This window comes from Miniopterus schreibersii (assembly GCF_964146895.1).
Source record: "Miniopterus schreibersii genome assembly, chromosome: 8".
Classification (NCBI taxonomy): domain Eukaryota; kingdom Metazoa; phylum Chordata; class Mammalia; order Chiroptera; family Miniopteridae; genus Miniopterus; species Miniopterus schreibersii.
In genome coordinates this window covers 48,194,977-48,222,443 of record NC_138109.1, presented here as the reverse complement: position 1 = coordinate 48,222,443, position 27,467 = coordinate 48,194,977, and the positions used below count along the sequence as shown (strand labels likewise).

Genomic DNA, 27,467 nt, shown 5'->3' with positions numbered 1-27,467 from the left:
AATGTGCTGCTTTTGCTTTTCGCATATATAACAGGGAACTACAGTGTTAGTATCCTTTCCTAGCTCCCTTCTTTCCTCCTTCCCTGTCTTCTATCTTTTATTTATTTTTCTTTCAGTCATCCAACGACCTTTCATTGAGAGTACAGTGACCAACTGTTTGGGGTTTCCTGGGACAGAGTGGATTTCAAGGACGTGCCATTTTCTGCTGAAACTGAGAAATTTCCAAGCAAACTGGGGTAAGTTGGCCGCGTACTACTCTTAAGTGCTGGGCATTCAACAATAAATAAAGCAGCTCCCGTCTCATGTACTTTCCAAGGAAGAGAGACAGAAAATAAATTCTGACAGTGCCAGTAACTGCTAGGAAGATTCAAACAGGGTCAGAGGAAGAGAGCCATGGGTGAGGCACGGAAAGGACTCCTCATGTGGTTCCACACAACATCTCTGGGGACGTTTGGGCAGGGTGCGAAGGCCGTGAGAGAATGAGCCCCAGGGTGTCTCAGGGACTCGGGTGACTGGGGGGCCCCGAGGCAGGAGCGTGTGGAACGGTTGCTGGGAAGCAGGGAGGCCGGTGTGGCTGGGGCGGAGCGAGAGAAAGAAGGCAGGGCCTGGGACATGGGAACCGACGGAGACACTGTAAGGCGCTTGAGCTTTTAGTCCGAGTCCGATGAGAAGCCACGAGAAGGTTATTTAAGTTTATAAGAAAGTTTCTGGTTTCTGTGTGGAAAATAAACTATAGTGAGAGAGGGGAGAGGCAGGAAGACTAGTTAGAAAGTTGGGGTCTTCTGAATGAGAATTACTCTTTACACTCTAGCTGTTAAGTCGGGTCCCTTTAAAAGCTACTGCATATATTAGGTCATGTCTGATATACAGATATAGATATATAGATATGTTTATATCTATATATAAATATATATGTATATCTAGATATGTTTATATCTATCTGAATAGCTAGACCGACATACAGACATAGAAGAGAGTATGTCACCATTTTGGTTTAGAATCTGGGAGATACTTTACTTGCTGGTTGGAATTTGGCCTCCAGGGATCCAGATGGCACCTGTTACATATAAACTAATAGCTATGATCCAAAAATAAAATCTTCGTTAACCAAATATAAATTATGCACTTCACCTGACTTGTTTCCAAGTGATATAAGAATACCAGATTGTTGCTTAGAACAGCAACTGAAACCAAATAAAAACACAGCGCTGCTCAAAATAAACACTTCAAAAGAAAATCTGAGAAAATGCCCTCCAGAGAGTCTCAGGGTGGAGACCAGGCCTTTGAACCGTGTGGTGCGCTCTTTGTGGCCGCAGCCCTTTGCGCGTCCCGGTCCTGTCTCAGAGGCATCCGTCCCCGGGAGGGTGAGGACTGTTGAAGGACAACGCCGCATTTACTCTGCGTATTTGAATCTGGTGTGTTCCATTTTTATCTCGCCAGTTTGGTGTTGCCAGTGGGATTACCATTAGCCTGGCCTTTAATGCAAACCTGGCCCTGCTGTGGAGGCTGTGGTCTTATTTTGTGCGGGTGGGTCCAGGTAGCACAAGGCTTAAACCCTCCATGACTGGGGGGGGGGGGGGGGTCTAAGAGGAAAAATAAAATTATAAATTCCAGCCCGTCCAGGCGTGGCTCTGCGGTTGAACATCGGCCTAGGATCCAGGTGATCCCTGTTTGATTCCCGGTCAGGGCACATGCCTGGGTTGCGGGCTCGATCCCCAGTCGGGGGCGTGCAGGAGGCAGCCCATCAATGACTCTCATCATTGAAGTTTCTAATTCTCTCTCCCTCTCCCTTCCTCCCTCTGAAATCAATAAAGATATATTTAAAAAAATAAAAAATAAAATTACGAATTCTGTACAAAAGTAAATATCTTAAATGAAAATGTAAATCACTACAAATTATTTGAGACTTGAAGATTCAGTTCCTTTCCTTCTGTGACCTCCTTGCCTCCCCCAGGGGCCTGATGCTCACACGTCATTAGGTTCACGTTAACTCCGGATTCTCAGTTTATTGCAATATGTTGTCCTGTTTTCTACAACAGCCTACGCTGTAAGATTAAGTCTGTGGTCTAGTTAGAGGCAAACCAGCAGACTGGAAAGGGATAGGCCATTTCATTTCTATGACTGTCCTTTTTGGAGAAAAGAAATGTGGTCAAGGCCATCATATGCTCACTCCCATAACTTTTGTCTGCTTCTCCCTGGGCTTGGGATGCTTAATGAATCCTTCTTGCACAAAATGGGAAAAAGTATTACTCCCCTCTACTCCTGCTGAAGGTATTGGGGACATTTACTGTTAGACAAAGCAAATGGAGAGGTAGAAGGGAGAAAAAACATTATTATTACATTATTGTTACTAGTGTAAACATTGCTGTTATTATTATCTTCCTTCGGGGAACCAGGGGGAAAACTGTATGGGTGAAAAGAGCAACATTTTAAAGAAAGTGCTGGAAACAATCAGCATGACTTTTGAGATAGCTCCTGAATCTCCAGATAAACAGAGACGGCAGGCAACTGCATCGCCAGGCTTGTCCTGTTGGCAGCACATGGAAAGCGATGCAGATCGCAGAGAAGCTGGACCCACAAAGCTTAATTCCATCTCTGGCTCTAGGCCCAAGATCCCTTCCTCCCTTTCCACAGGTCTCCTGCCCCCTGGCTTAGTGAGAGGGATGCCTAACAGGATTGAAACGGATTGATTTCCCATTTTGACACAGCTGTGTTACTGGTTGTGTTTTCCTTTCGTAGTGTTAGTTAAATATTTAATGAAATCTTAAGAGAAAAATTCTGTCTGCGTAATGTAAACATATTGTTAGGTTGAATGAAAGGGTCACGTCTTGATTAAGCTGAATGTCAGGAGTATCGATAGGACCTCATCAGTATTCCAGAAAGGTGCCATCAGTGAAACCCCACATAGCATCCAGGCCGCTTTGCCTTTTATGCACAGCCCAAAGCGTGTTCATGGCGAGAGAGCCGGTCCAGCACCCCATGTGGGTATGATCTCTTCATCTGCACATCTGATGAACAGTTTAGCTTCTCAAAAATAGAATTCTAATTTGAGAATTAATCTCTCTGACCTTTATTGTACAAACATTTGTACATTCCGTAATCCACAACAGATCCTGATCGTTTACCAAACAAAGTTTTCCAAAGTTATTATAGCAACATGTCCATTTTGACAAGGCAGAATTACAGACAATGGGTAAATGTTGCAGACAAGCCAATTTTGCCTCTAAACAATAAAGTTAATTAAAATGATTCTCCAGCTAGGCCAGCTGGAGGACAGGAGGTGATGGACAGAGGCCTCGCCTCTGGGTGGTTTTATATAAAGTGATGGCTACCACCCACCAGGGATGATGTTGGGAGAGTTGCCTCATTACCTCCCGCATTTGTTCTTCCTGTACCATTCCCATCATTATGTTAGTTCACGTTCTGCTTATTACTTCTTTGGATTAGATTAACTTTTTTAAAAAAAAATCTTTGTTGTTGAAAGTATTACAGACGTCTTCCCTTTTTTACCACTGACCCCCTCCACCAGGTTCCTGCCCTGCCCCAGGCCTTCACCACACTATTGTCTGTGTCCATGGGTAATACATATAAATTCTTTGGTTAATCTCTTCCCGGACCCCCTCCCTTTCCCTCTGAGGTTCCTCAGTCTGTCCCATGCTTCCATGTCTCTGGATCTATTTTGTTCATCAGTTTATTCTGTTCATTAGATTAACATTTTCTGTGCTTATTTCCTTGTCTACAGTTTCAGTCTCTAATGTCCTGTCTTCTACATTCACACAATAATATTTTTTCTTTTTAACAGGTTTATTATAACTTACATATCGTATTATTCATTCATATAAAGTATTCATTTCAGTGGTGTTTAGAATATTCATTGAGTTGAGTATTAATTATCAAAAACTAATTTTAGAACATTTTTATCAGCCACAAAAGAAACCCTGTGCCTATTAGCAGTCATTCCTCCTACTTGCCTCAGCTCCAGGTAGCAACTAATCAATCTATTTTCTGTCTCTATAGATTTGCCTATTCTGGACATTTCATATAAGTGGAATTACACAATATGTGGCCTTTTGTAACTAGTTGCTTTCATTTAGCATTATGTTTTCAATGTTCACACAAGTTGTAGCATTTATCAGTACTTTTTATTGCTGAACAATATTCTATTGTGTATATGTAGCACATGTTTTCATCCATTCATCACTTGATGGGCATTTGGGATGTTTCCACTTTTGGGCTAAGAATTATTATTTCTCCATAACAAAACAAATAACCCAGTTTAAAAATGGGCAAAGATTTGAATAGACATTTCCTCCAAGAAAATATACAACTGGCCAATAAGCATATGAAAAGATGTTTAACATCATTAGACATCAGAGAAATGCAAATCAAACTCACAATGAGATACCACTTCATACCCACTAGGATGACTATTATAAAAAAGACAGGTATTAACAAGTGTTGGCGAAGATGGAAAAACTGGAACCCTCATCCATTGCTGCTGGGCATGTACAATCATGTGGCTGCTCCGAAAACCAGTCTGGCTGTTCCTCAAAAATGTGAAACATCGAGTTAGCATTTGAGCCAGAAATTCCAGTTCTAGGTATATATCCGAGAGAAATAAAAACTTATGTTCTCACAAAAACTTGTCCATGAGTTTTATAGCCAAAAAGTGAAACAACCTGAATATCCTTAGTAAGTGAATAAATAAAATCTGTAGGTGTATATATCCATATAATAGAATATTTTTCATCATAAAAAATGATGTGCTGATACATAGCACAGCATGGACAAGCCTTGAAAATATGCTAACAAAAGAAGGCAGTCACAAAGGCCACACATTGTATGTCTCCACTGATATGGAATATTCAGAATAGGCAAGTCTAGTTGTTGCCTAGAGTTGGGGGTAGGGTGCTGGGGAGTGACTGCTAATGGGTATAGTTTCTTTTGGAAATGATCAAAATGCTCTAAAATTGTTTGTGGTGATTGCACAACTATGAATATACTAAAAAGCACTGAATTCAGTACACTTTAAATGGGTAAATTATGTGATGTATAAATTATATATCTCAATAAAACTGTAAAAAAACAAACAATGTCCTACTCCCAGAGTTTCTGATTCAGTTTTTCTGGCACCAAGCCCTTAAAAAAACAGACTCTTGGTAACTGTAATGTGCTCTTTATCAACTTCTTTCAATTTTCCTGACCCATCTATTTCAGAAAAAAATTATTTAACCTGCTGCTTCCGCTTCCTTCTTTTTTTTGTTTAACCCTCACTCAAGGATATTTTTTCCATTGCTTTTTAGAGAGAATGGAAGGAAGGGAGGGGGGGAGAGAGAGAGAGAGAGAGAGAGAGAGACACCGATTGGCTAGCTCTTGCACGAGCCCCGGAGAGATCGAACCTGCAACCTAGGTAAGTGCCCTTGACTGGGAATCGAACCCATGACCCTCCGTGTGCAGCCTGACAGTCTAACCTCTGAGCCACTCTGGCCAGGGCCTGCTTCCTTCTTTCTACTTAGCATTTTCTCACTCTTTCTCCAGTTGGTCACTATCCTCACTCTACCTTACCCCCAAATCAGAATGATCCCAGCCCTTCCAAACCAATCAGTAGGTTTCACCTTCTTTGGATCTGGTTCAAAGGCCATCTCCAGGAGATTTTAATGACCAGCCCCACTCTGCTGTGTTCAGTCAGCATGCAGCACTTGCTGTGTTCTCCACATTGATTTGTTCGTATGCATTCATTAGAGTCACCAACTTAAGTTTTTGAGCAAGAAGAAACCTTGAAGGGAAGTAGTTGCCCCCCCCCCATTGTTCTACAGCTGATGCAAATGCCGTTCAGAGGAACTAGACTTCAATTCCAAGTAGTTTCCTACTTTGTATTTGTTGACATTTTGTTTTTTAATTATTTCAAGTAATTCCTCATGCATTTGTCTTATATGCCTGATTAGATGATCTTCTTGAAGATATGTAGTAATTTCATCCCACATGAATTTCCTGTGCCTGTTAACAGTAAAATATATGCTTACCCTAATGAGCTGACATTTGTAGCATTTTCCTGAATTCGCTTCTTATATTATCCAAGGAAACTTTTACTTTTAAGGGCATTAAGTCTATTTTATAAAAGGTAATAACCAATGAGTCTATTTTCATTTCACAGAAGATAAAGAATTTAACCTGCTAAAGGAGACAGGAAACCTTGGGCAAATTGCTCAACTTTCCTGAACATCAGCTTCTAACTGTAAAATCACCTATCATGTATATTCTTCATAAGTACTAAGTAAGTTAATGCTTATTTAATGTTTGGGGCGTACTTGCATGTGGTGTCTGCTCAGGAAACATTAGTTACTTTTATCATCACACTCACTATGATTATTGGAAGTATTTCCAGCCTGGAATTAGTCCTTAGCAATCCAAAGAGTTTTACACATTCAGAATGTATTTTTGCTTCAGAGCATTGAAATAGCTCTTCATTTACCTGTTGGGGTTAATACAGTTTCTCAGATAGCTAACTTTCATCTAATAAATATAAATACTTAGGCAACTATAAGCAACAAATGTTCAAAATACTAATTTCCAATTGCCCCTGCATCAAATCATATGTCTAAAGGAACTAGCTTTATTAGCCAAGTAAACTTCCTAACTCGGGCCTTCAAAGACAAGCCTGGGTCCCAGAGCACACAGCCTGCATCGAGCAATAAGCTGCCCCAAGTGAAGTGTCCTCATTAGTTAAGTTCTTCCATCAATTTTCAAGTTGAAGTTTTGTTTTAAGCTGAGTAAAGCTGGCTTAATTGGCTCTTTCCCCCTGTAGCAGAAGTTTTGGTGGAAGATGTATATCTAGAAATCTAATTACATATCTTAACTGTAACCTGAGAAGCTTAAAATTCACAGATGCACTTTATCTGTCAAATATAGAGACAGTTGGCAAATGCAGGCCATAAAGGTGGAGATTTAGTACCCGACTGCATGAATTGTTGCTGCTTTCCTATGTTTATTACTTCACAGTTAATCAAGGGGATAACTCCCAAGAGTTTAGTATCTTTCTTTCCATGTTCCATAAGATGAGGAGGGAAGGAGAAAAGAATATTCTCCTTTTAACACATTTCCAATTGGAATAAGGTATTTGGTTCACAAAGCCTTGAATGAAGAACGTTAAATGTTTTCATCAATTTCTGAAATCTTTTTTAAAGCTAACAGACCAGGACATCACATTAATGTTACTATTCATATACAGTTCTTCTGGTAGAACAACTTCTCAGTAATTGTTTGAATGTGTGCACGTAATTAGGGCAAATATTCAGAACAGGACTGCTCAAAAACAAAAACAAACACCAAAAAACCATCAAAACTATATTCTACACTGACCTGGGATTTTACACCAAGAGCAATTACATTGAATTAATTTTGTAGTGTGGACACTCTAATTATTGAGCGGAACATATTTTCTTTGCTGAGCAGCAGAACTACAGAAGGTGTGCTACATGTATATAAGTTTCAAAAAATGATGCAATTACCAAAGATGGGAAAAAAAAACACACACAAAAAAGAGAGAAAAACAAAAGTAGCTCCAAAAGAATAAGAGAAGATGCCTTTTCCATTACCAGCAGTCACCAGTGCTACCCAGGATGGCTTCTAGGAAGATAAGCCCTCCCAGTTCACAAGCACTGCCCAGTTGCCTGGAACAATTAAGAGTTTGCTTTCTAAATGATTCTGGATACAGCTGTCACCACGTTTTTAGACAAATGGCCAGCATGATTTACTTACTCAGCAATAAGGTAATTATGGCACTGGACCAACTTACCCCAGAAATCCTTGGTTGGTAAGAAGTTCTTCTTCTATACCTTTATTTCATAGTCCAAAATAAGTAGAGCTAATACTTTTCCCCTCCTCATCTTCACTATTCATATCTTTTGCTACTATTACACAAGTTTTGTTTTTTAAAATGTAGAAATGCTAAAAATAAAGAGAAAAATACAGAAATCATGAACTAACCATACCAAGATCCAAAAAAAGAATATGTATTTGAAGTAAAAGGAAAAATACTAATTGCTTAAAAACTTTAAGGTTTCTTGGTCTTTAGAGAAAGACCCAGGTGTTCCTTTGAAATACAAGAGTGTGTTATCTTAGGAATGAAATAATGTTTCAACATTAGAAAATCTATTAATACATTATACAATATTAACAGAGTAAAGAATAAATAACATTCATGTTTAAATTCTTAGTAAATTAGAAACGAAAGGGAACTTCCTAAATTTGATAATTATTATCTATCAAAAATTTATAGTAAGGATCAAACTTAATGAAACTTAACACTGTTACCATTAGAGTTAGCATAAGACAAGGGTGCCTGCTATCACTACTCCTTTTTTATGCTGTCAGGAGGTCTCAGTCAACACAGTAGGACAAGAAAAATAAAATGAGGTAAATATTGGAAAGATAGAAACAAAACTATATTTTTATGTAAATGATCAGTCTGTTTACATAAATAATCTATGATAATCTACAGACCATTAGAATTAGTAATTGTTCAGCAAGGTGGCTAGATACAGGATCAACGAATAATAGGATTTTTACATAGCAGTAATAATAACATAAAAAAGTACCTCATTTACAACATCAACAAACTAAAAGGTAGCTAAGAATAAATCCAACAAATATGTATTGATCTTTTCGGACAAAATTACTTTCTGATCGACATAAAATGGCTGAATAGACAAAAGAGGTATGCCAAATTTATGGATAAAGATACTCAGTTTAATTCATGTATCAATGCAATGACATTTGGATTTCAACAAGCTTTTTCATGAGACATTATAAGCCAATCTTGAAATTCATTTGAAAGAGCAAAAGGTCAACAATAGTTAAGACCATTTTGAAAGAAAAAAAAAGGGTAGAGGTACCCTAACCTATCAGATATCACAATTAGTAATAATAATGCTGATACTACAAATAAAATAATAGCTGCTAACTTTTATTAAGCATTTATATGCCAGGCAAAAAACCTTTAATTCACTGTGAGTTTGGTATGACCATTGTCACCATTTTATAAATGAGAAAGAAACTGGGGCACAAAGAAATTGAGGACCTTTTTGAAAGTACTACAGCTACGCAATGGCAGAGTTAGGATTCACACCCATGCAGTGTGGCTCCTGAGCTCCTTATGTGATAATTTTGCTGAAGCTGTGATGATACTAAAGGTGTCCTAGAGACACAAGCATAGAAAACCAGACCACTGAAATATAATATAGAACCCAGAAAGTGATCTATGCATAAGTGGAAACTTGATATCAATTGATGACTAAAAAATAGAGCATTCAATAATGCATCTGAGATTACTAGTTATTCATATGGAAAAATAATAAAATAAAACTAGATCCCTTTATGTTACATAAAAATAATTCCAGCTGGACTAATTGTGGAAAGCAAAAGCTTTAAAGTTTTTGTAAGAAAATATAGGAAGATATTTTTAAGGTTTTAGAGGTAGAGAGAGATTTCTTATATAACACATAAAAAGCACAAACCACAAAGTCATAGGTGGATAGATTTTACTATATTAAAATTTAATACTCTTATTCAAAAAGCAACACTATAAACAACATGAATAGTTAAGCAACAGTCTGGGAAAATGCATTTGCAATGTGTGTTAATTAGAATGAGTTGCTATTTACAATATATAAAGAACTTTGCAAAGCAACAAGAAAAAAAAATTCCCTGTTCCCTGAAAAAGGGTTATGGATATGAATAGGCAATTTTCATAAAAGGAAACCTGATTGGCCAACATACTTTTTGAAAGATCCTTAACCTTCCCTGTTGTCAGGGAACTAAAAAATAAAACAATGTGATACCATTTCACACAAATAGGTTAAGAAAAATCAGAGTAATATTTTCTTTCATCCACTGCTTGTGGGAGTTTCAACTGATACAATATTTTGTAGAACACTTTGGAGAAATCGAAGAAAATTGAAGAAAGATGCCTCCTTCACCCTGAAACTTTATTTCTAGATATATATCTTAGACTAAGAAACCGTCACAAGTGTGACAAAGAAACATGTAGAAGAATATTAATTGTAGGTAGCATTATTTGTGATAGGAAAGACTGTAACAATCAGTCAAAATGTTTATCAAGAGAAAAATAGATAACTAAATTGTAATTGCATATTCATACAATAACACACTGTACAACCATACGCAAAAATACGGTCAAAAATCAATAACAAAATAGATGAAAAAGACTTTAATATAATACTTTTGGTAATATATAATTTGTGTAGTGATTATACAAAATATAATATTTATATACAACTTGAAAACATGCAAAATAACACCCTTTGTTTATGTATATGTATATAGATAATTAGAGTATAAAAACACATACTAGATTAGTCAAGCCAAACTCAGGGTAGTGGTTGTGTCCAGCCAGAGAAAGGCAAGAGCAGAAACATCGAACCAGGGAAAGGGGCACAGGGATTTCAACTGTATTTGAGATGTTTCCATTCTTAAATTCAACATCAACAGGCCACAATGCCTCTGGCAAAAATCTCCAAATCTAATATACTGGATGGTGGGAATTTGAATGTTCATTATTTTCTTTTTTTAAAAATATTTATTGTTTTATAAAAAATTTTTAATGTTGATATTATTGCAGGTGTCCCCCTTCCTCCCCCCTTTGCCCACCTCCACCCACCTCTGCCTCCTCCTCGCTTGGCCTTCACCAAACTATGGTCCATGTCCATGGGGTGTGCATATATGTTCTTTAGCTAATCCCTTCACCTTCTTATCCATTCTTTTATTTCATATGTACCTCTTCGTATATATAATAGTTTTTAATAAGTACAAAGGAGTTATGTGTAGATCAGATTTTGATAGCCAGAATCCTATTTTCCCAGGAGGTTGTGATTATATGATAATTTCAGAGGTTGCTTCTCTTCTAGCAGCCAACCAGCCTGCAAATTAAGCAATACTTATTAAGTACCTGCCATTCGTCAGCACAAAGGTAGGTTCTGGAGATACAGTGGTGAGAGAGCCAGCCATGAGTGCACATATCTATTCTAGTGGGATTATAAATGTACATCTACAAACCATGATAACTGCCATGAAGAGAAGAGGTAGAGAACCACGACAGAATAACTGGGGTGCGGGGAGTGTGAGTGGGGCATGTACCGTGGCAGACACTGAGGTTTGGCTGCCTGAAAGTTATTTATATTCCCCCCTTCTCCCTTGCCTTCTTCGACTCTAGAGGTTGGGAAGCTAATCATGATTTTCCAGACTCCCTTGCATGTGACACAGTTCTAACTAATTAGATATAGTTAGGAGTGTCTGGGGACGGTGGTCCTTCCTGAATAAAAAAGCAAAGTCGCACTGAAGAAAGCCTTTCTTCCCCCTTAACTCCTCCATGCAACTCTGCCTGAGGCATGGGGGTGATGCTGGGGGGGAAACAGACATCCTGAGATGTTGAAGATGGAAGCCATATGCTGGGGGTGGGAGCAGAGGCGCCTGGGGCCTTGATGACATGGTCAAGCTGGGGTGCTAGCTCTGGGCCATTTACCCTGAACTTCTTTTTAGCAGGTAATTAATATCTACTGGCGTGGGCCATTATTAATAAGGTTTTTCTTATTTGCAGCCCAAATCATTCCATAGACCTTCTAGAAGAGGTTACATTGAAATTGAGAAGAGAGGGGTGAGATGAAGCCAGCCCTGCAGAAAGCTGGAATGGGTCAAGGAGCGGACAGGTAAAGGTGACCAGCAGAGTGGGGAAGAGCACGTGTCAGAGGACTGGCGTGTAGGAGGAGCTCAGGGGAGCCCACCGAGCCTGGGGCTGGATAACAGGAGCTGACTGCTTTGCACCTGGCTGGAATCAGAATGCCTGACTTTCCTTCCCAGGTTGCAGGTTAAGAAGAGTGTAGCGAAGATCTGTAAACAAAGATGAAGGCAATAGCGCCCTGGGTAGTGCTGTTTTCAGAGACCCCTTCCTGAAAAAGAATGAACCTCAAACCCATCTACTTGAATATTTGTTGTTTGATCTTTTAAAAGTGAAGTTCACCAGATCCACCTTTCGTCCAGAGGGAAAGCTTTCTCTACCTCTTCCCCCACTGCCTAGGAGGGGGAAAGGAGCATCACCAGCGCCCTGGACACAGAGTAAATTGCAGTGATAGGATTTAGCCGGAGCCTAGCCAACCGTGTCTTAGGCATTCCCTGTGCTACAAAGGTTTCTATTTTGTTTTGTATTTATCTGAATGGGAAGAGGCATCTTCATTGTTCAAAGAGCTTGACTTGAACAACACAACACAAATCTAGTTCCTTTAATCCTGTCCTCACTGGGCACTAAGGAAAGGGTTGGCTGACTTTCTAATGGGCTTCCTATTGGCCTATTTCCTGGATCCCACAGTCTTTTGGCAAACGAAGGTTACTTGATTAGGTAGTATTTACTGAGCACCTGGGTAGGCAGAGTGCTGGTTCAGGCAAGGAGCCCAAAGCTTGGAAGAAAGTGTTCATTTTCATCTGAAAAGTCTTAATTTGATGGGGATCCTGCAAGTTTCCACTTGGCTATTTTAGGGTAGACCTGGATATTTATTATTAGTTCCTGGACCTCTCCATCCCCTTTCCCCTTAGGTTTCTGCAGCTAAACTATAGCTTCTAATCCTTTCCTCAGGCTCCTGAGTTCATTCACTCTTGTTGCTATTCTCTGCACTTCTTCCAAATTGCCTGAGCTTCCCTAGTAATGAGGCGGTGGGAGCACAATGTGTGGTGCCAGGTGCTGCTCAGCTAGAAATGTCCGCAGAGGCACGGTTATTCCGCGCCTTCTGCACAGGCAGCCTCAACCTGGACCTCCCTTTCATCCTGCCAGGCCGCCTGGCTGGCCTGAATTTAATTTGCAGGCCACTGTGCCCCCTGGGCCTACTTTGGCATCACTGAGCTCTGGCGTCTGCTTCCCAGAGAACAGCTCTGTGTTTGGATTCTCTCCCCCCAGGTGTATTCACTGCCTTGCCTTTTTCAAATGCTCACAGTTATTATTCCCAACCCATATACCTCTAGTCTCAAAGGTCGTTTGCATTTTATTTCTGTTGCCTGAGCTGCTCGCAATACTTTCCAAATTGGAATCATTAGTGAATTCTGAAAATGAGCAGCTCCTTTCTTTTTTCCATCAGGTCATGAATAAGAATGCTTAAATAAGAGTCAGGCCCACAGTTGCAAAAACAGCATCTTGGGCAGCACATCTTCTTAATCCACCTTATTAGTAATCCATCCACCAGCAGCACCTCTCAGAACCTCTGAGCTTACAGGAGTTTTTCAGCCAATTTAAAACCCACATACTCAACCTTTCAAATATTTATTGAGAATTATGCTAGGTACTGTGAGAGATTCCAAATCACTTAAGACACACTCATTGCCCTTCAGAAGGTTTCTATCACTATAGAGTATATACGATCTTCAACATTTAATAAGCATCTTAAATGTGCCCAGCACTGTTAGGGGCTGGGATTTCAAGTAGCAGAGTCCCAGTGAGTTTCCATTGCAGCAGGTAATGGCATATGATTACAATACAAAGTAGACACAATTGTGAAATACACACCTGGGATGTCACTTCTTTCAGCCGCATTTACTTCATCTACAAAATGGCACCAACCTTCTAAATTGTTGGTAGGTTTTACATAAGATGAATTATGGACAATGCTTAGTGCAATCAATACATGACACAAAGTCCTAAGAATGTTATTATTAACAATCATAGCTGTAAGTATAATGATAAAATGGTTATTATTATTGGTATTATTATTACTATTTCCCAAATCCAATCTGATTGATCAAGGCTGTCCGGGACAATGTGATAGGATAACTCAGAAACCTTCACTAGATCCACTAGAAAAGAATACTGTGTTGGATGCCAATACTATGATGGGCAGGAGTAGGTGATAGTTATGCAAATGTTAATTGACCCCGATGCACACAAATAACTACACTACAATTTGCAATGCAGTCAGTCCTCTGACTTAGAAGAAGATCTGAACAAATGAAGAGACGTTCTGTGTTCATGAATTGAGAGACCTGACATTGTTAAAATATTAGTTATTTGCAACTTAAAGGACATCGGAGGTAACTGACTTTGTGTTTCAGGATAGGAGGGAACTAATGACTTCTTGCAGGATCTTGTGTTTTGTGAGTTTCAATCCTGTACTACTTTGATCCAGAGCCCCAGGTGTATCTTTTGCTTGGAGAGTTTAAGAGGTCCAGTGACGCTGGGTGTGGGTAAGACCTTCTGCTATGAAAAGAAGGTCATTTATGCCTAAGGCAGGTGCAGAAACTCTAGGGCAATGGTTTGCAACTGCTTCTCCATGACAAAGCTCTCACTGCTCTGCAGCAAAATGAGAATAATAATGACAGTGGAGAGAGGATTTCATGTAACTAAATGTGCTTAATTTAAAGGACCAATACTTTGCTCTTTCTATTTTGTGGGTGCTAAAATGTCATCCCTTTAATAGAAAGACACTCTGAAGATTTCTCCTCTTGTATCAGCCTCAAAATGTTCTCAGTTTCATAATGCTTAATCCTGTGAAAACTTATCTACTCCCATGACTTTACCACCATTGATATGCTGATATTTCCTAAAAGTATATTTAGTAGAAAAGACTCTTCTAAGCTTCTGCATGGTATATCTACCTGCCTTGGATATCTCACAGGTGCTTTGCATGTAACAAGCACAAAAAGGGCCCTTTGATTATTTCTTCCTGCCTCAACCTTTTCCTCTCCTGGTCTTTCTATCTCAGCAAATGGTACACTAAACGGCAAGTTGCTCAAGCCAGAAATATAGGTCATCCTTGACACCTCTCTTCTCTCTTCCTCTCCCCAGCCCCTCACCTATCAATGAGTCTCAGCAATTCTAGGTACAAAATATTCTTCAAATCCAGCTACTCAGCATCACCACGGCCATGACACTGGTCAGATCTATACCCCTGAAATTTTGTCCCAACTGATTTCATCCCTTCCATTCCTGCTTCCTGCCAATCCATTCTCCAATAGCATCCGGAGGAATCTTGGATGCTTATGTCTTTTAAAATCACAAATCCTGCTTAGAGTTCTTTAATTACTTTCTATTACTCTTGGCATAACGTTCAAAATCCTTACCATGGCCTACAAGGCCCTATATAGTCTGAGACCTCTGAATTGCAAGCATTAATTTTAAAGAGGAAGAATTCTCTGACTCTATCTATCCATATCAAATGAATGTGTTACATGCTTTCAGAGAACCATGCTCATTTCCTTCAGAGCACCTATTACAATGTGAATTTTCTATATATTAGTGTAATTGATTAATAACTGTCTACCCACCAGACTATATAATACTTGAAGGCATAGATTGTATCCAGCTTTGTCTGTCACTGCAGGACATACTTTTAGCATCTGCAGATAGTATGTGATCAATAAATAGTCAAAAGTTAACAAATGAATAAAAAGGAAAGAATAGTAAACATCTTTACTTGGTAAAATAAAAAGGTGACCACCCTTTGTAGGACTACAATTAAGGAAAATTTTCCCCTCAGTCTCTGAAATCTAAAGTTCTGAAAATTACTGTTCTGTGGTTAAAAAGGATACATCAGCTTGGGCTTATGGATATTTTAATGACCTATGTCCATGGCCTTTGAAAGCTTTTGAAAGTTCTAATAGGGGCCAGTTAACATTAGACTGGTTATCTGCTCTTTGGGATGAAGCAGTTTCTTTGGTCTAATTCTACTTCTGAAGCTCTGGAACTCTAGGTAAGTATAAAAAGATGAAATGAGTAAAGGAACATGGTACCTATCTCAAGTTTAAGCTTTGCATTTTATAAAAATTTATATTCATATTTTATCGGATGTACTGATAAAGTCTAAAAAGATAGAAAACACTTACTTATGGTAAAACCATGTTCATACACCACTTGGCTATAAATTAGAAAAGTAAGATTCTAAGCCAGCCAATCAGATTTACATTCTCAGTGACAGCTTGTGTTATAGCACTTGGATTATTCTATCAAATAATTTATTAAGATTCAGATGTTCCAATTCCTGATCTTCCCCAAGTGAGTGGCTGTCAGGTATTCCTGTCCAAAAACAAGGCAGCTGGTACTTAACTGCAGGCTTCCACACTTGTCAAATGATCTCCAAAGACTATGAAATTGCTTGTCTTCTTTGTCAAAATCACATATGAATGGGATATCTGCGATCTGTGTTGTAATTAAAAACTCAATTAAAAGAAATTCTGAAATCATTATCAACATTTTCAGGCATGAGCAGTTTTACCAAAAAGCAAGCTATTTATAGCTTAGGCTTTTACCAGCATGAAGAAGATAGCTAAATTCCAAAATGGGCCGAAGGAGAGGATGAGATCCGGACCAACTTGGAAGCATCATAAAGGAGGGCAACAGCCAGTTGAGACAGTAACATGACCTGATAGGTAGCAATTCCTCTCATCCCAGGACTAGTGTGTGTAACTGCAGGTCTCTAATTGGATTGTATCATTTCATTAACATTGAGGACCACTGTCTCTAATGAGTCTCTTCAAAATGAGCAAACAGGAGGCAGCTTCTCAGGCTTCTCATTTATGCTGCGCCTATCTACGAGATGAACATTATTACAAAAAATTAATTGCATTACAGTGGGTGCCACTGAATGTAAGCACATTTGGTTCTTAGGGAAACAATTACCCTAAGTGGCTGATCATATTAATTTACTACAAAGAGTGGAAATCGGTGAGTAGCAAAGCATGTGTGCATGTCTGTAAAGGAAACTCACCACTTTATAGCCATATAGCTGAGGCTGGATGAGAAAGCAGCCCCTGCCTCTGCCTGGAGCTAGTGAAACCCCAGGCAGTTTCTTAAATCAGAGCATGAATTATTGATAGTAATAATTCAGTAGCAGCCTCCATTTACTGAAAAGTTACTATGTACTAGCAATGAAGCTAAATCCTTTAAATTCATGATCACACTTAATTCTCACAACAATTCTATGAGATATGTTTCACAGTTTGTAATGGTAATCAGGAAGGAAATCAGTTTGACTCTGATAAAGTTGTACATGCTAGACCCAGACTCAGTAGAGATCAGAGCCTCTGAGGTATTTTTTATGAGCACAGCCATCCCATCTGCATGGGCACAGCCAGTACCTCTGGGGTTCAGGCGTCTACACGTGATACTGAGCCCAAGGAGCTCCTGTGAGTATTTTTTCATTCTATTCATTTGGAGATTGTTTGGACATAATAGAAACCACTATATTTTTCTAAGGAGAAAAATATAGCCTTTGCTTCTGTTACTGTAACATTAACTAAAAAACAGCAGTAAAGCCTGATTTTAAAAATGTAACGCTGTCGGGCTGGTGTTGCTCAGTGGTTGAGTGTCCACCTATGATCCAGGAGGTCACAGTTTGTTTCCCGATCTGGGTTGTGGGCTCGATCCCCAGTAGGGTGCGTGCAGGAGGCAGCCGATCAATAACTCTCTCTTATCCTTGATGTTTCTATCTCTCTCTCCCCCTCCCTGAAATCAATAAAAACGTATTTAAAAAAATGTAGCACTAATTCAAATTTTCCTAACTTTCTATTAGCACAGAAGGGGTGAACAGTAACCCCAATCTGTAGCTTAAAATGTTTAATGAATGGAGGCAACGTATATTAAAATATCAGTATCAGAAGCAGCATCACCCTTCTTTATAGCACTGACTGCGGCCTTCCTCTGTCAGGTCTGACAAGGGGGATGCCTCCGAAAATTGTCACAATCTTAATTATTATTCCAACCATTTGGTTTTCATACCAGGTGCTTCACTTCCTGAGAATGTGTGACTAGAGCAAAGGGTGCATATTAATGGAGTGCGGGAAGACAGGTTGAACAGAGGGGTCAGGTCTAATAAGGCGAGGCCACCGAAAAGCCAGGGTGTGCATCTAAAAGGCAATGCTCCCGGGCCAGTAGCTGGATATCAGATATTTACATCTCTGAATGAAATAGTTTATCATATACCTGAATTCAGGCAATCAATGGGTATTTTAGGGGGAAGACAATATGCACGTGGGGAATCCAGAGCCACTGGATCAAAGCTTATTCATGGTGGTGGGGACGGAGCAGCATGGGAAGCCAGGGTCCTGAGGGGGGTGCTTTAAGGCTGGTGGGAGAGCACCCCTGAGAAGATGGTGAGGGACTTCTAAACACAATTCCACCTGCTAAGTCATTGTGCCTGTGCCTGGCAATGAGTAAGTACAAATGGCCTTCGTCCTGAAGCCATGAAGCATGATCCACCTCTCCCTCTCCATGCCCCTGTCACCCACTCTCTTCCTTCCATCCACCCTTCCAGTCTCAGAGGTTTACGAATTAAAGTCCTTTACGCTTAGAGCCAACCTTTCCTATAAATCCCAGCCCCTCCACCCCTCCCACTGGGGAATACCCTACGTCAATTGTTCTCACACATTTCTGCCTTTTCCCACGATTGGTTCCTTCTCTTCAGCCTTCAACCTTAGTTAAATTTCTCCTCTCTTAAAATAATCTGCTCCTGAGCATGTATTTCTTCGAGCCGCCCTCCTATCCCTCTCCTTCCCATCCAAAGATCTCTGTAAAGAAAAACTCTGTGCTCCATCTCCCCAAATTCACTCCTCAGCTAACTGCCATTGGGTTTCTGCTGCCACCCATGAGGTGAGACAGCTCCGACAAAGGACCTAAAGTCAAGGCTTGCTAAATTTAGGGGATTCTCTTTAAGTCCATATACTGAATTTCATTGCTTTGGTTTCACTTTGGATCCCACCACTTTCCTGAACCTCTGTTCCTCTGGCTTCTGTGACCTGACGGTGAACTGTGTCCCTTTCTACCATTGCACTGTCCCCTCCAGGTGTCTGTCCTGGCTCTCTCTTTGGCCCACCCTCTAAAAGCTGGTGTTCCCAGGCTTTTGTCCCTGCCTCTCGTCTCTACCCAACCAGTTGTTCCCAGTCAGGGCCTCCTGGATCCCTCCACTCAAACATCTTATAGAAACCTTAAGATAAACAGGGACAAAAAAATGAATCTATATTTTACCCCCTATATCTGATTCTCATTCCGTGTTCTGTATTTAAACTGTATTACAAATCACCTAATCAGTCACACTATAAGCTTGAGGATCATTCTCACCAACTCTTATGAATGAATCACCATGCATTGCTTTCCTTCACTATTTTTCAGATTTGCCCTCTTGGCTCTATCCATTTCTCACCCGCTCTCACTATCTTCCATCTGTACTACAGCAATACTCTCCTCCCTGACCCTCAAATCCACCCTCCATATACCCCAGGGTGACCACGTTATGTGGGCGTCACTGGGTTTCCATCACCAAAGGACAAAATCTAGATCTTTAACGTAATAAACGGGCCCTCTGTAATCTGGCCTCCCGGGACTCAGCGTTTGCTCTTCTCTGCTTGCTACTGTAAGCTGCACCCATACAGACCCCTCTACCGACTTGCAATACACAGCACTGTTTTTCACCTCAAGGCTATGCTCATGCCACCTTCGCCCTCCGGGACTCCCTTCCTCTCCTCTCCCTAGCTTCCTCTCACCTCCCTGACTCTGAAAACAGCCAGGGATCCCTTTCCATGTTCCCAAGCACCTGGCATATGTCTATTATTGCACTTTCCACAACACACTGAGATTCTCTATTAATATGTCTGTTTCTCCAATGTATTTATAAATTCTTAAGGGCAAAGATCAGTCTTATTATTTCTCTGAGTCGTCAGTGCCTAAAGCAATTTCTGGCACATGGTAGGCATGCTTCTGATTTTTACTGAATGCAATAATAACAGAAACAAATATGTGGATAGGACTTCAGATTGCCTTCCCATATACTATCTCCTCTAATCTTCATAGCAATTCACTCTTGCTATTCAAAATGCATATTTTATTTCAGCGTATACCACATGGAAATGAAAGGCAGTAACCACCTGAGAAACACAACACAGAAAGACGTTCATAGAACACAGCCCATCTTTCCTTTAATTGGAAACTAAGGGACTCCCAAATTAAGTTCCTGAGTACAGAACAAACAAACAAACAAACGAAAACCTCTAAGGTATTCCTTTTTTTTAAAACTCCCAATTACCATGTTAGAGTTTTCTCCAGTTTTCTGAGCTCTAAAACAAATGATTCCGTCATTTTCCTATGCTATTGTTGCCTACCTATTTCTCCAACCTATTGAGTAGAAGTTTTAATCCTTCCTTGGCCCCCAAATGTCTAGTCCATATGGAGTTTCCAGTTCTCATTTTGTATTTTTACCTGATTCTTAAAATTTTTTAGGTGGCAGGTGAATTAACAAATTGGATTGTGTATGTAACTGTTAGCATTAAGCTGAATTGCTGTTCAAGAATTCTTTTGCCCAGTATAATAGTAGATAAAATAGTTATCAAATGCTATTTTGCTTATGAAACAAATATAGTTAAGCTATAAAACCTGTAACCCATTACCAATACCGTTTTCTGTCTTTCCTTTAAGACAAATTGCTTTACCTCTTGACCTAGAGAAAAAGAAACCTTACAGCAGCACACAAACCATGCTTTAAATGCTGTTCAGAATTTTAATAATGGTTTTTCCAATATTTGAATTCACTTCCATACAGATAAGAGAAAGCAAATTAGATTATTTCGTTACTACTTCCTTACTAAAGGGAAAAATATTATCTGCATAAGATATTAATACATTCATATTCTGTTTCCATTTCTAAGTGACTGCTCTATAGAAGCAGTTTTTGGTGTTTTTTTTTTGTTTAGTTGTCTTTTTGGTAGATAACAAATATAGAATTCAACACTCTTGTTCCAACATTTTTATTGGCTGCTACATGATCCTGAAGGGCAATATTCCTTTGCTTCACCTTACAAAAGCCGTGAAAATTAAAACCTGCCCATTACCAGAAAGACAAGGGTTTGGGCCTAAAAGAAATCAGACTATTTGTTGTCTGATGATTATTGTCTATGAGAGAAAGCTATTAATTTCAGCAGTGATACTAGATTTCATGGGGCTTTGTTTGCACATCGGCATGAAGAACGGGCTTCTAAATGCCAGAGAAAAGCGTGTCACAAAGACTAGTAGATTTTCTTAAATTTATAAAAATAATAGTAAACACTTACATGGCACTTATTATGTGCCAGGCACTCTCTTAGGAACTTTACAGGTAATACTTATTTTTGTCCCTCAATCGTTCTGGGAGCCTAAGGTCAAAACCCATAGACTATGCTTTCATCTCGACCCAATACTACTTCTCCCATGCTCTCCTGCCTTCAGTGTGATCTCTCTGTATTCCATGGAGGTAATTTCAACGTGAAGAACTTTCTTACTTCATGTTTTAAATTGTTAGTGAAGTCACAGAACTTGAGCAAGTTAGAGTAGACAAGGATCCAAGGAATCATTCAGTTTAACCAAGACCTAGAGAAGCTATTTGACATGCTATGTGTCACACACCTATTTGGTGACAGATCAAAAACTAGAACATAGTATCCTGACCCCTGTAATATCTTCCTGTTCCATATTTCTTTTCTTATGTTAAAGATGAGATACCCATTTGCTTCAAACATATTTCCTGAGCACCTTCACCATGCCAGGTGACCGGTGCCAGAAGAGGAGATGAAGGGGAACCTGCCAGCATCCTTGGGAAGAATAACCCAGATAACGAAGCATCTAGGAATTCAAGTCGTGAACATTCGATTGTGAATGGGTAAGAATCTGAATGAGGTGTCCATGGGAAAGAAAGGGATATGAAGGAGAGAAACATAGAAGACCACAAAAATGCCACAGAAATGTATTTCTTTGGCTCTTTGTGCAGAACATTTTTGAAAGTTTGTTTCAGTGTAGCTGTGGTTCCTGAAAACAGTTAAGTGGGTCACTTGCTTAGCTTTCCTTGGTGGTGGATTAATTAGCCAGCTGTAACTCCCGGATCTCTATTTTTAAATAACGACTTGCATGAATCTCTGAAGACAAGAACTCGCCACTAGTATACAGCCTATTCCGGCAGCTGCAAGTTATTATGCCCAGTGGAAATTAAATATCTTTTAGGGAAATCATGCAAGATCTTGTGACAAATATGAAATTAACCCCTGCCACCTCTGGGCCCAACTCATTTCTTCGTTCTCCTGCCATCCTAATAAGCAGAGTCTCTGGGGTCCAGAAATGACAGCAGAATTAGTAATACTTTAAAAAGGCACTGTTTGTCTCTGAGCATTAGTGGAAATAAAAGCCTTTGTCCCTGGTTGAGCTAGAAGCTCTGGAAATCAAATGTGGATAAGCACACACAATAGCCCCCTCCTGAAAAACTATTAATCCCTGGTCAGATGGAGATATTTATAACTCCAAGGATGTAAACAAACAAATAAGCCATTTTATTCGATAAGTCATTTTGTTTCTTCTACTTAACACCTTTAAGGTCCCATTTCTCTTCCTTTCTGACCAAGTGCCTTCTCCTTCGGGTTATCTTCTTCCTTCCTCTCGTCCTCCCTCCCTCCCTTCCTTCCTTTCCAAGTTTCAGGTTTCAGACAACATGTGACTTTTTACTTTCCATTTCAGTGCCTATTTTTCTATGTTAGGTTTGGGTTCTTGTGGCTTGTAGGAGATATGAAACAAGACATCCTCGGTCACAGTGAAATCAGAACAAAGGGCAAGAATTGCAAGAGCTGGCTACAAGGAACTGAGGAAGCTGCACGAGAAAGGGTCCCGAGGCCTGCAGCAGTGCTGCGTACTCAGGCATCATTTGTAAATGTGTGTTTAAAAATGGCAGTCCATACACTGGTCATAATCACCATAATCACAAGGATTTGATTTGTTTGGCCATTTTCCAAAAAGAGCAGAGGTCAGACATGGTTTTGGCAGGAAACTTGTTTCTGGTTAGGTGAAAAAAATGGCATCCTCAAGTTTCAAGTTATTATAAAGACTCCATAACAAATCCCTGATTTCCCACTTAAGCACGAACATTCTAGAATCCAGGAGAGAAAGAGAAGTAATGCCTCTATAGAGGAAATCAGTAAGGACCTGAAAAAAGAAACAGAGGTGGTGGTTATCACAGTGCCCCTGCTTGGAGAGGTCCATCGCTCCAGCCCACTGCTGTGGAGCTGGGCTCTGCTGCTCCCTCGTCCCTACCTTGATCCCCAGGCTTTCCCTTCACTGACTCTCCTAGGGAGGGATGCAAACCCCAATGCTGCCAGTCAGCAGTTTTTCTCATTTGTGTCTAGACATGGCTTCATCCTAGGCCTTCACCTTGACCCTTTGACCTCCTATGTCAAGAAGTTAACATGGTTCCAGCCCCCAGCTAATGGTTCCCAACATTGCTGGGAGTCTATCTTATCAATTATGTGAACTCCAGTCTTTGGCATAAAGGTCATTATTGTGTTATGCACCTGGAATCACATTGTAATGAGGCACATCACATTCTCTTATAGTCAATGAGGGGGAAAAAAAGCACACAAGATGGAAATTACTCCTGAAATGACCTTGGTAGATTTCTACAGCTGGCTAAGCAGAGCCTGTTTCTATACATCAAGGAACTGACATGGCAGCTTTGTCATACAACCAGGCAGCCCAGGTCCACGTTAGCAAACATGCTATCATGGAACATATGGCCTAAGCCCATTAATAGTGTGCACAGTTGATGAACTCCTGGTGTAGGACCCATGATGTTTACTGATTCACTGCCACCCTGCCCCAGGTGGCTTCCAAACATGTCAGAAAAAATAAAATGCCATCCATATTTACATTCAGAAGTTATTTCATATTTACACAGGCTAATGAAAACAAAAGCTTTGTTTTTAAGGAAGGGGCAGGATCCATAATCAATTTCCTGAGGCCCATGTGTTTGACACATTCTGCATGCATTTTATTCACTGGAATAGCAACCTGGAAAACAGGTAGGCTGGCTCTGTGACTTTCTACCCCTTGCTAGGCCAACAGCAGCTGAGAACAGACAGCTACTCGTGAGAGCCAGGGCTACCTGCAGACCCCTCACTTCCTCTACCTGAACAGCTTGCCTTATATTGTTTCTTAGTGACTGAACAAACATTTGATAAATCAGTGAATGAATTAGTAACATGATAGCCATGACCTGATGGTGCTCAAAAACTTCTCTGTCCCTTCCATTAGTAACCAGCTCCCTCTCCAAGTTCCTCAGCCTTGCTCTCTTAAGTGGAATACAGCATTTGGGGTCATTAAATAGATCATGAAGTTCTGGCTCTGAAAGTCACTAGTAATGTGATTTTCAGGACCAAATCACTTAACCTCTCAGAGCCTCATTTCCCTTATCCATAAAATGGGTGAATTATAGCATTTGCCTTTTAAAGACTTTACGTTTCAAGAGACAGAAAACCAATTCAAACTATTTTAAGAGAAACACAAAAATTAAGTTTGTTGGCTCACATGGCTGGAAGGAATACTGGCTATCTGACCAAATTCAAGGATGGGAACCGGGCCTCAAATTCTCGGATTAAAGCTCAAAGCCTCCAGAACTCTCTTCCTTCTCCATCTTCCAGCTCAGCTCAGCTCTGCGTGGCGTCATTCTCTCCTATTGCAGCCATACCTTCCTCACTTGGAATGAAGGTGGTGACTTTTAACCCTAATTTCACATTCTTCTGTCATCATGAACCCAAAGGCAACGCTGTTTGTTCTTTTCTTTCTAATTGAAGCCTTCTTTAGTATGCCAGGAGAGGCCTCAGATGGGCGTGCTGGTTCCCATGTTGACCTTAGGAAGAGTCATCCACGACTGCTCAGGCTCGGGGTGGTGCCCACCCCTGTCCCTCAAGGGAAAAGTAGTGGCCAGAATGAATTTCCTTAAGAAGGTGGATCGAAACCTCACTGAGGAAAAATGAGAGCTACCGCTCTAGTAACCCGTCTCAGCAAGTTGTTCTGAGGATCTGGGCACATGTCAAGGGCTGAACAGCCACAGGTTATTATTAGAAGTACAGAGGCGTTGTAAACTGCCAAACGTCATATGTGAATCCTGCAAAATAACTACCTATTCTACTTATTATTTCTCTATCTAAGTTGGAACCTGCTTAAGCCAGTATTAGTGACAATTATGGTGATAATAGTTAACATTTAAGGAGCAGTTGCTGCATGTCAGCAACCGCTTTTCTGAGCACCTTAGATGTATAAACTATGAAACAGGTACTATTCCTGTTCCCAGCTTTTACATAAATAAACTAATGCAAAGAGAGGTAAAGCAATTTGCTCGAAGTCACTTAATTAGCAGTGGAGTGAGGGTTTGGACCCAGGCAGTCCGGGGTTTACACTCCCAACCAGGCTTCAGTATTTCCTGTACTAGGCTTCTGGGGTGTAGGTTGAAAGGCAACTAGTATTTTGTATTATACTGTGTATCTTTTGCTTGGTGCACGGAAAACTCCTCGAGATTGGTATCTGTGTCTGTCTTATTCACAGTTGCATAAACATGCCACTACATGACCTGTATGAGAAAAGTGGAGATGATTAGGATTGGGCTAGACCATTATGTGAGTGCCTGAAAATCATTCAAATAATAGTGGTTTTGAAAATTATGAACATCCATTTTTCTGAAATTCAGAAAAGGTGCATACTATTCAGGTGCCTAATAACTTAGCTGCTAGTTAATCATGTTTGACACTTATATAGCACTTCTCCTTTTAAAACCATTTTAAAATATGTTAGTTCATTAATCCCTACATCATTGGTATGAGACAGGGAAGGTTCCTGAAGCTGTTTCCAATCTCCCTACCATCTAGTATCTAAATATTTGGTGGATTAAGGAAGGAAGAAAAGAATCAGATAAACCAAGCCAGGAAACAGAGGCAGCCAAGAACAATTGAGACTTGTGGGCACTAAATGTGAAGGGAACATCCTCTGTCTTTGTAGAGATTTGCCCTTGACACATAAACTTATACTATATCCATATAAAAATAATTGCTTCTGATAGGTTAAAGTGTAAGAAAGCAGTAATCAACCTGCATCTTTACCTTCAAATGCCTGTACACCAATCACTTGACTTTATTATTGGTCATTTCCATTGATTAAGGTATGGTCCTAATTGTCAATTTTCATGATATATTTATAGTTATGTTCCAAGTTCTGTTGCCCACTCCAATTTCTTCTTTTCCCAAAAAGGACCTGCCTAATATTAACATCTAGTAGGATTTTGGCATATCCAGTATAGATTTCTTCATGTTTTCTGGCCATTTAACTAACAGTTGTTTCTAGGGTAGGCTGTGACACTGGCCAATCCCACCAGTCACCTGAATGAAGATGTTCTTGCCACTGTTTTTTCACTCATATACTGAGACTACCCCTGCTTCTCCTCAGGCATGGATGCTGATCACCACTGACAATTCAGAAAAGGAGATAGAAAGGTCCCTGGACAAGGTAATAGGGCTAAAAACACCATCTTAGGATGCTTTGGAGCCACAATCAACCCTTAGTGGGAAGGCATCTCCATTAATACAATAGCATAGAAAAAGCAGACTCAGTTCAGGTCCACATACAGTACATACTTCTGGTTAGTAAAGAATCATCTTGTTTCTAGCATCAGCTCATCCTGCATTCTCAAGGTACTGATAACTAAAGGGAAGGAAGTAAAGGACACTAGAGCTCAAATTCCAGAATCAAGAAGGCCTGGGTTCAAGTTGATTAAACTGATTACTAACTGTGTGACCTTAGGCAAGTGGCTCAATCTCTCAGTATCCGATTCCCCAGGATAACACCCAAATCTACCTCATAGACTTGTTACAAGATTAAATAAGATAATCATTTACAGACTCAGCACAGTTCCAGGGGTATAGTGAGTGCTCAGCAATAAATATTACAGTCTCCAGGTTTCTTTGATATTCTCACATTCAATTTTGAGGTAAGCTTTTGAGGCTTTTTAAAATGAAAAACCCAGGAATTGTAGATACTAATGATTGCCTATGAAAGAAGAATATATTGTGGCCTGTGTGAACACATAATGATCTTTATCCACCCAGGCTAGAAACAGAAATGTTCTAAATCACCCAAAAGGTTAGCCACCTGCCATCAGTGAGCAGAGTAATATGCAATGTTGACCCTGGGCAAAGCCAGGGAATAAACGGTCTGTCATGAGCCTGTGTTTTTCTGCTTGTGCTCTCTTCCTTCTTCTTGAAATGTTATCCTTACCCTATTTTATGTGGGGCAGCTGAGGCCCTCCAACACGCCTTCGAAGTTCCAACAACTAAATAACCACTTTACTTACTGATGAGCGCTGCTCTGGCAGCTTCAGACTTTCAAGGTTACCAAAAGCAGCTTTTGTCCATTTCCTACACCCACATCATTAACCTGGAAGATTTTTCAAGCTCCTTTCCCTCCCTTCAACCAGCTACAAAGACAATCCATGATAAAGGAACTTGACAGTCTCTGACTTTTCATCAGCGAGGGACATAGCAAGGGTGTTGGGGGGTGGGGAGAGGTGTTATCAAGTTCAGGGGTTAATTTGCACTGGGACAGGAACATTTGAGCCTGCCTTTTTAGAATCAATCCACTGGGGGAAAAT

The 27,467-nt window shown here is 40.0% G+C and overlaps 1 protein-coding gene across 6 annotated transcripts in view; it reads right to left on the bottom strand.

The window, feature by feature from the left end:
- Positions 1-27,467, bottom strand: part of ST6GALNAC3 (ST6 N-acetylgalactosaminide alpha-2,6-sialyltransferase 3) — a 457,852-nt gene that overhangs the window by 66,964 nt on the left and 363,421 nt on the right. The window contains exon 4 of one of the 6 annotated variants that reach the window (XM_081144628.1): positions 16,078-16,189. The exons of the other annotated variants lie outside the window; for them this stretch is intronic. Within the exon in view, the coding sequence (XP_081000754.1) occupies positions 16,093-16,189 (97 nt within the window). The 3' untranslated portion in view covers positions 16,078-16,092. Of the gene's footprint in view, positions 1-16,077; positions 16,190-27,467 lie in introns of those variants that run through there. 6 annotated transcript variants of the gene reach the window in all.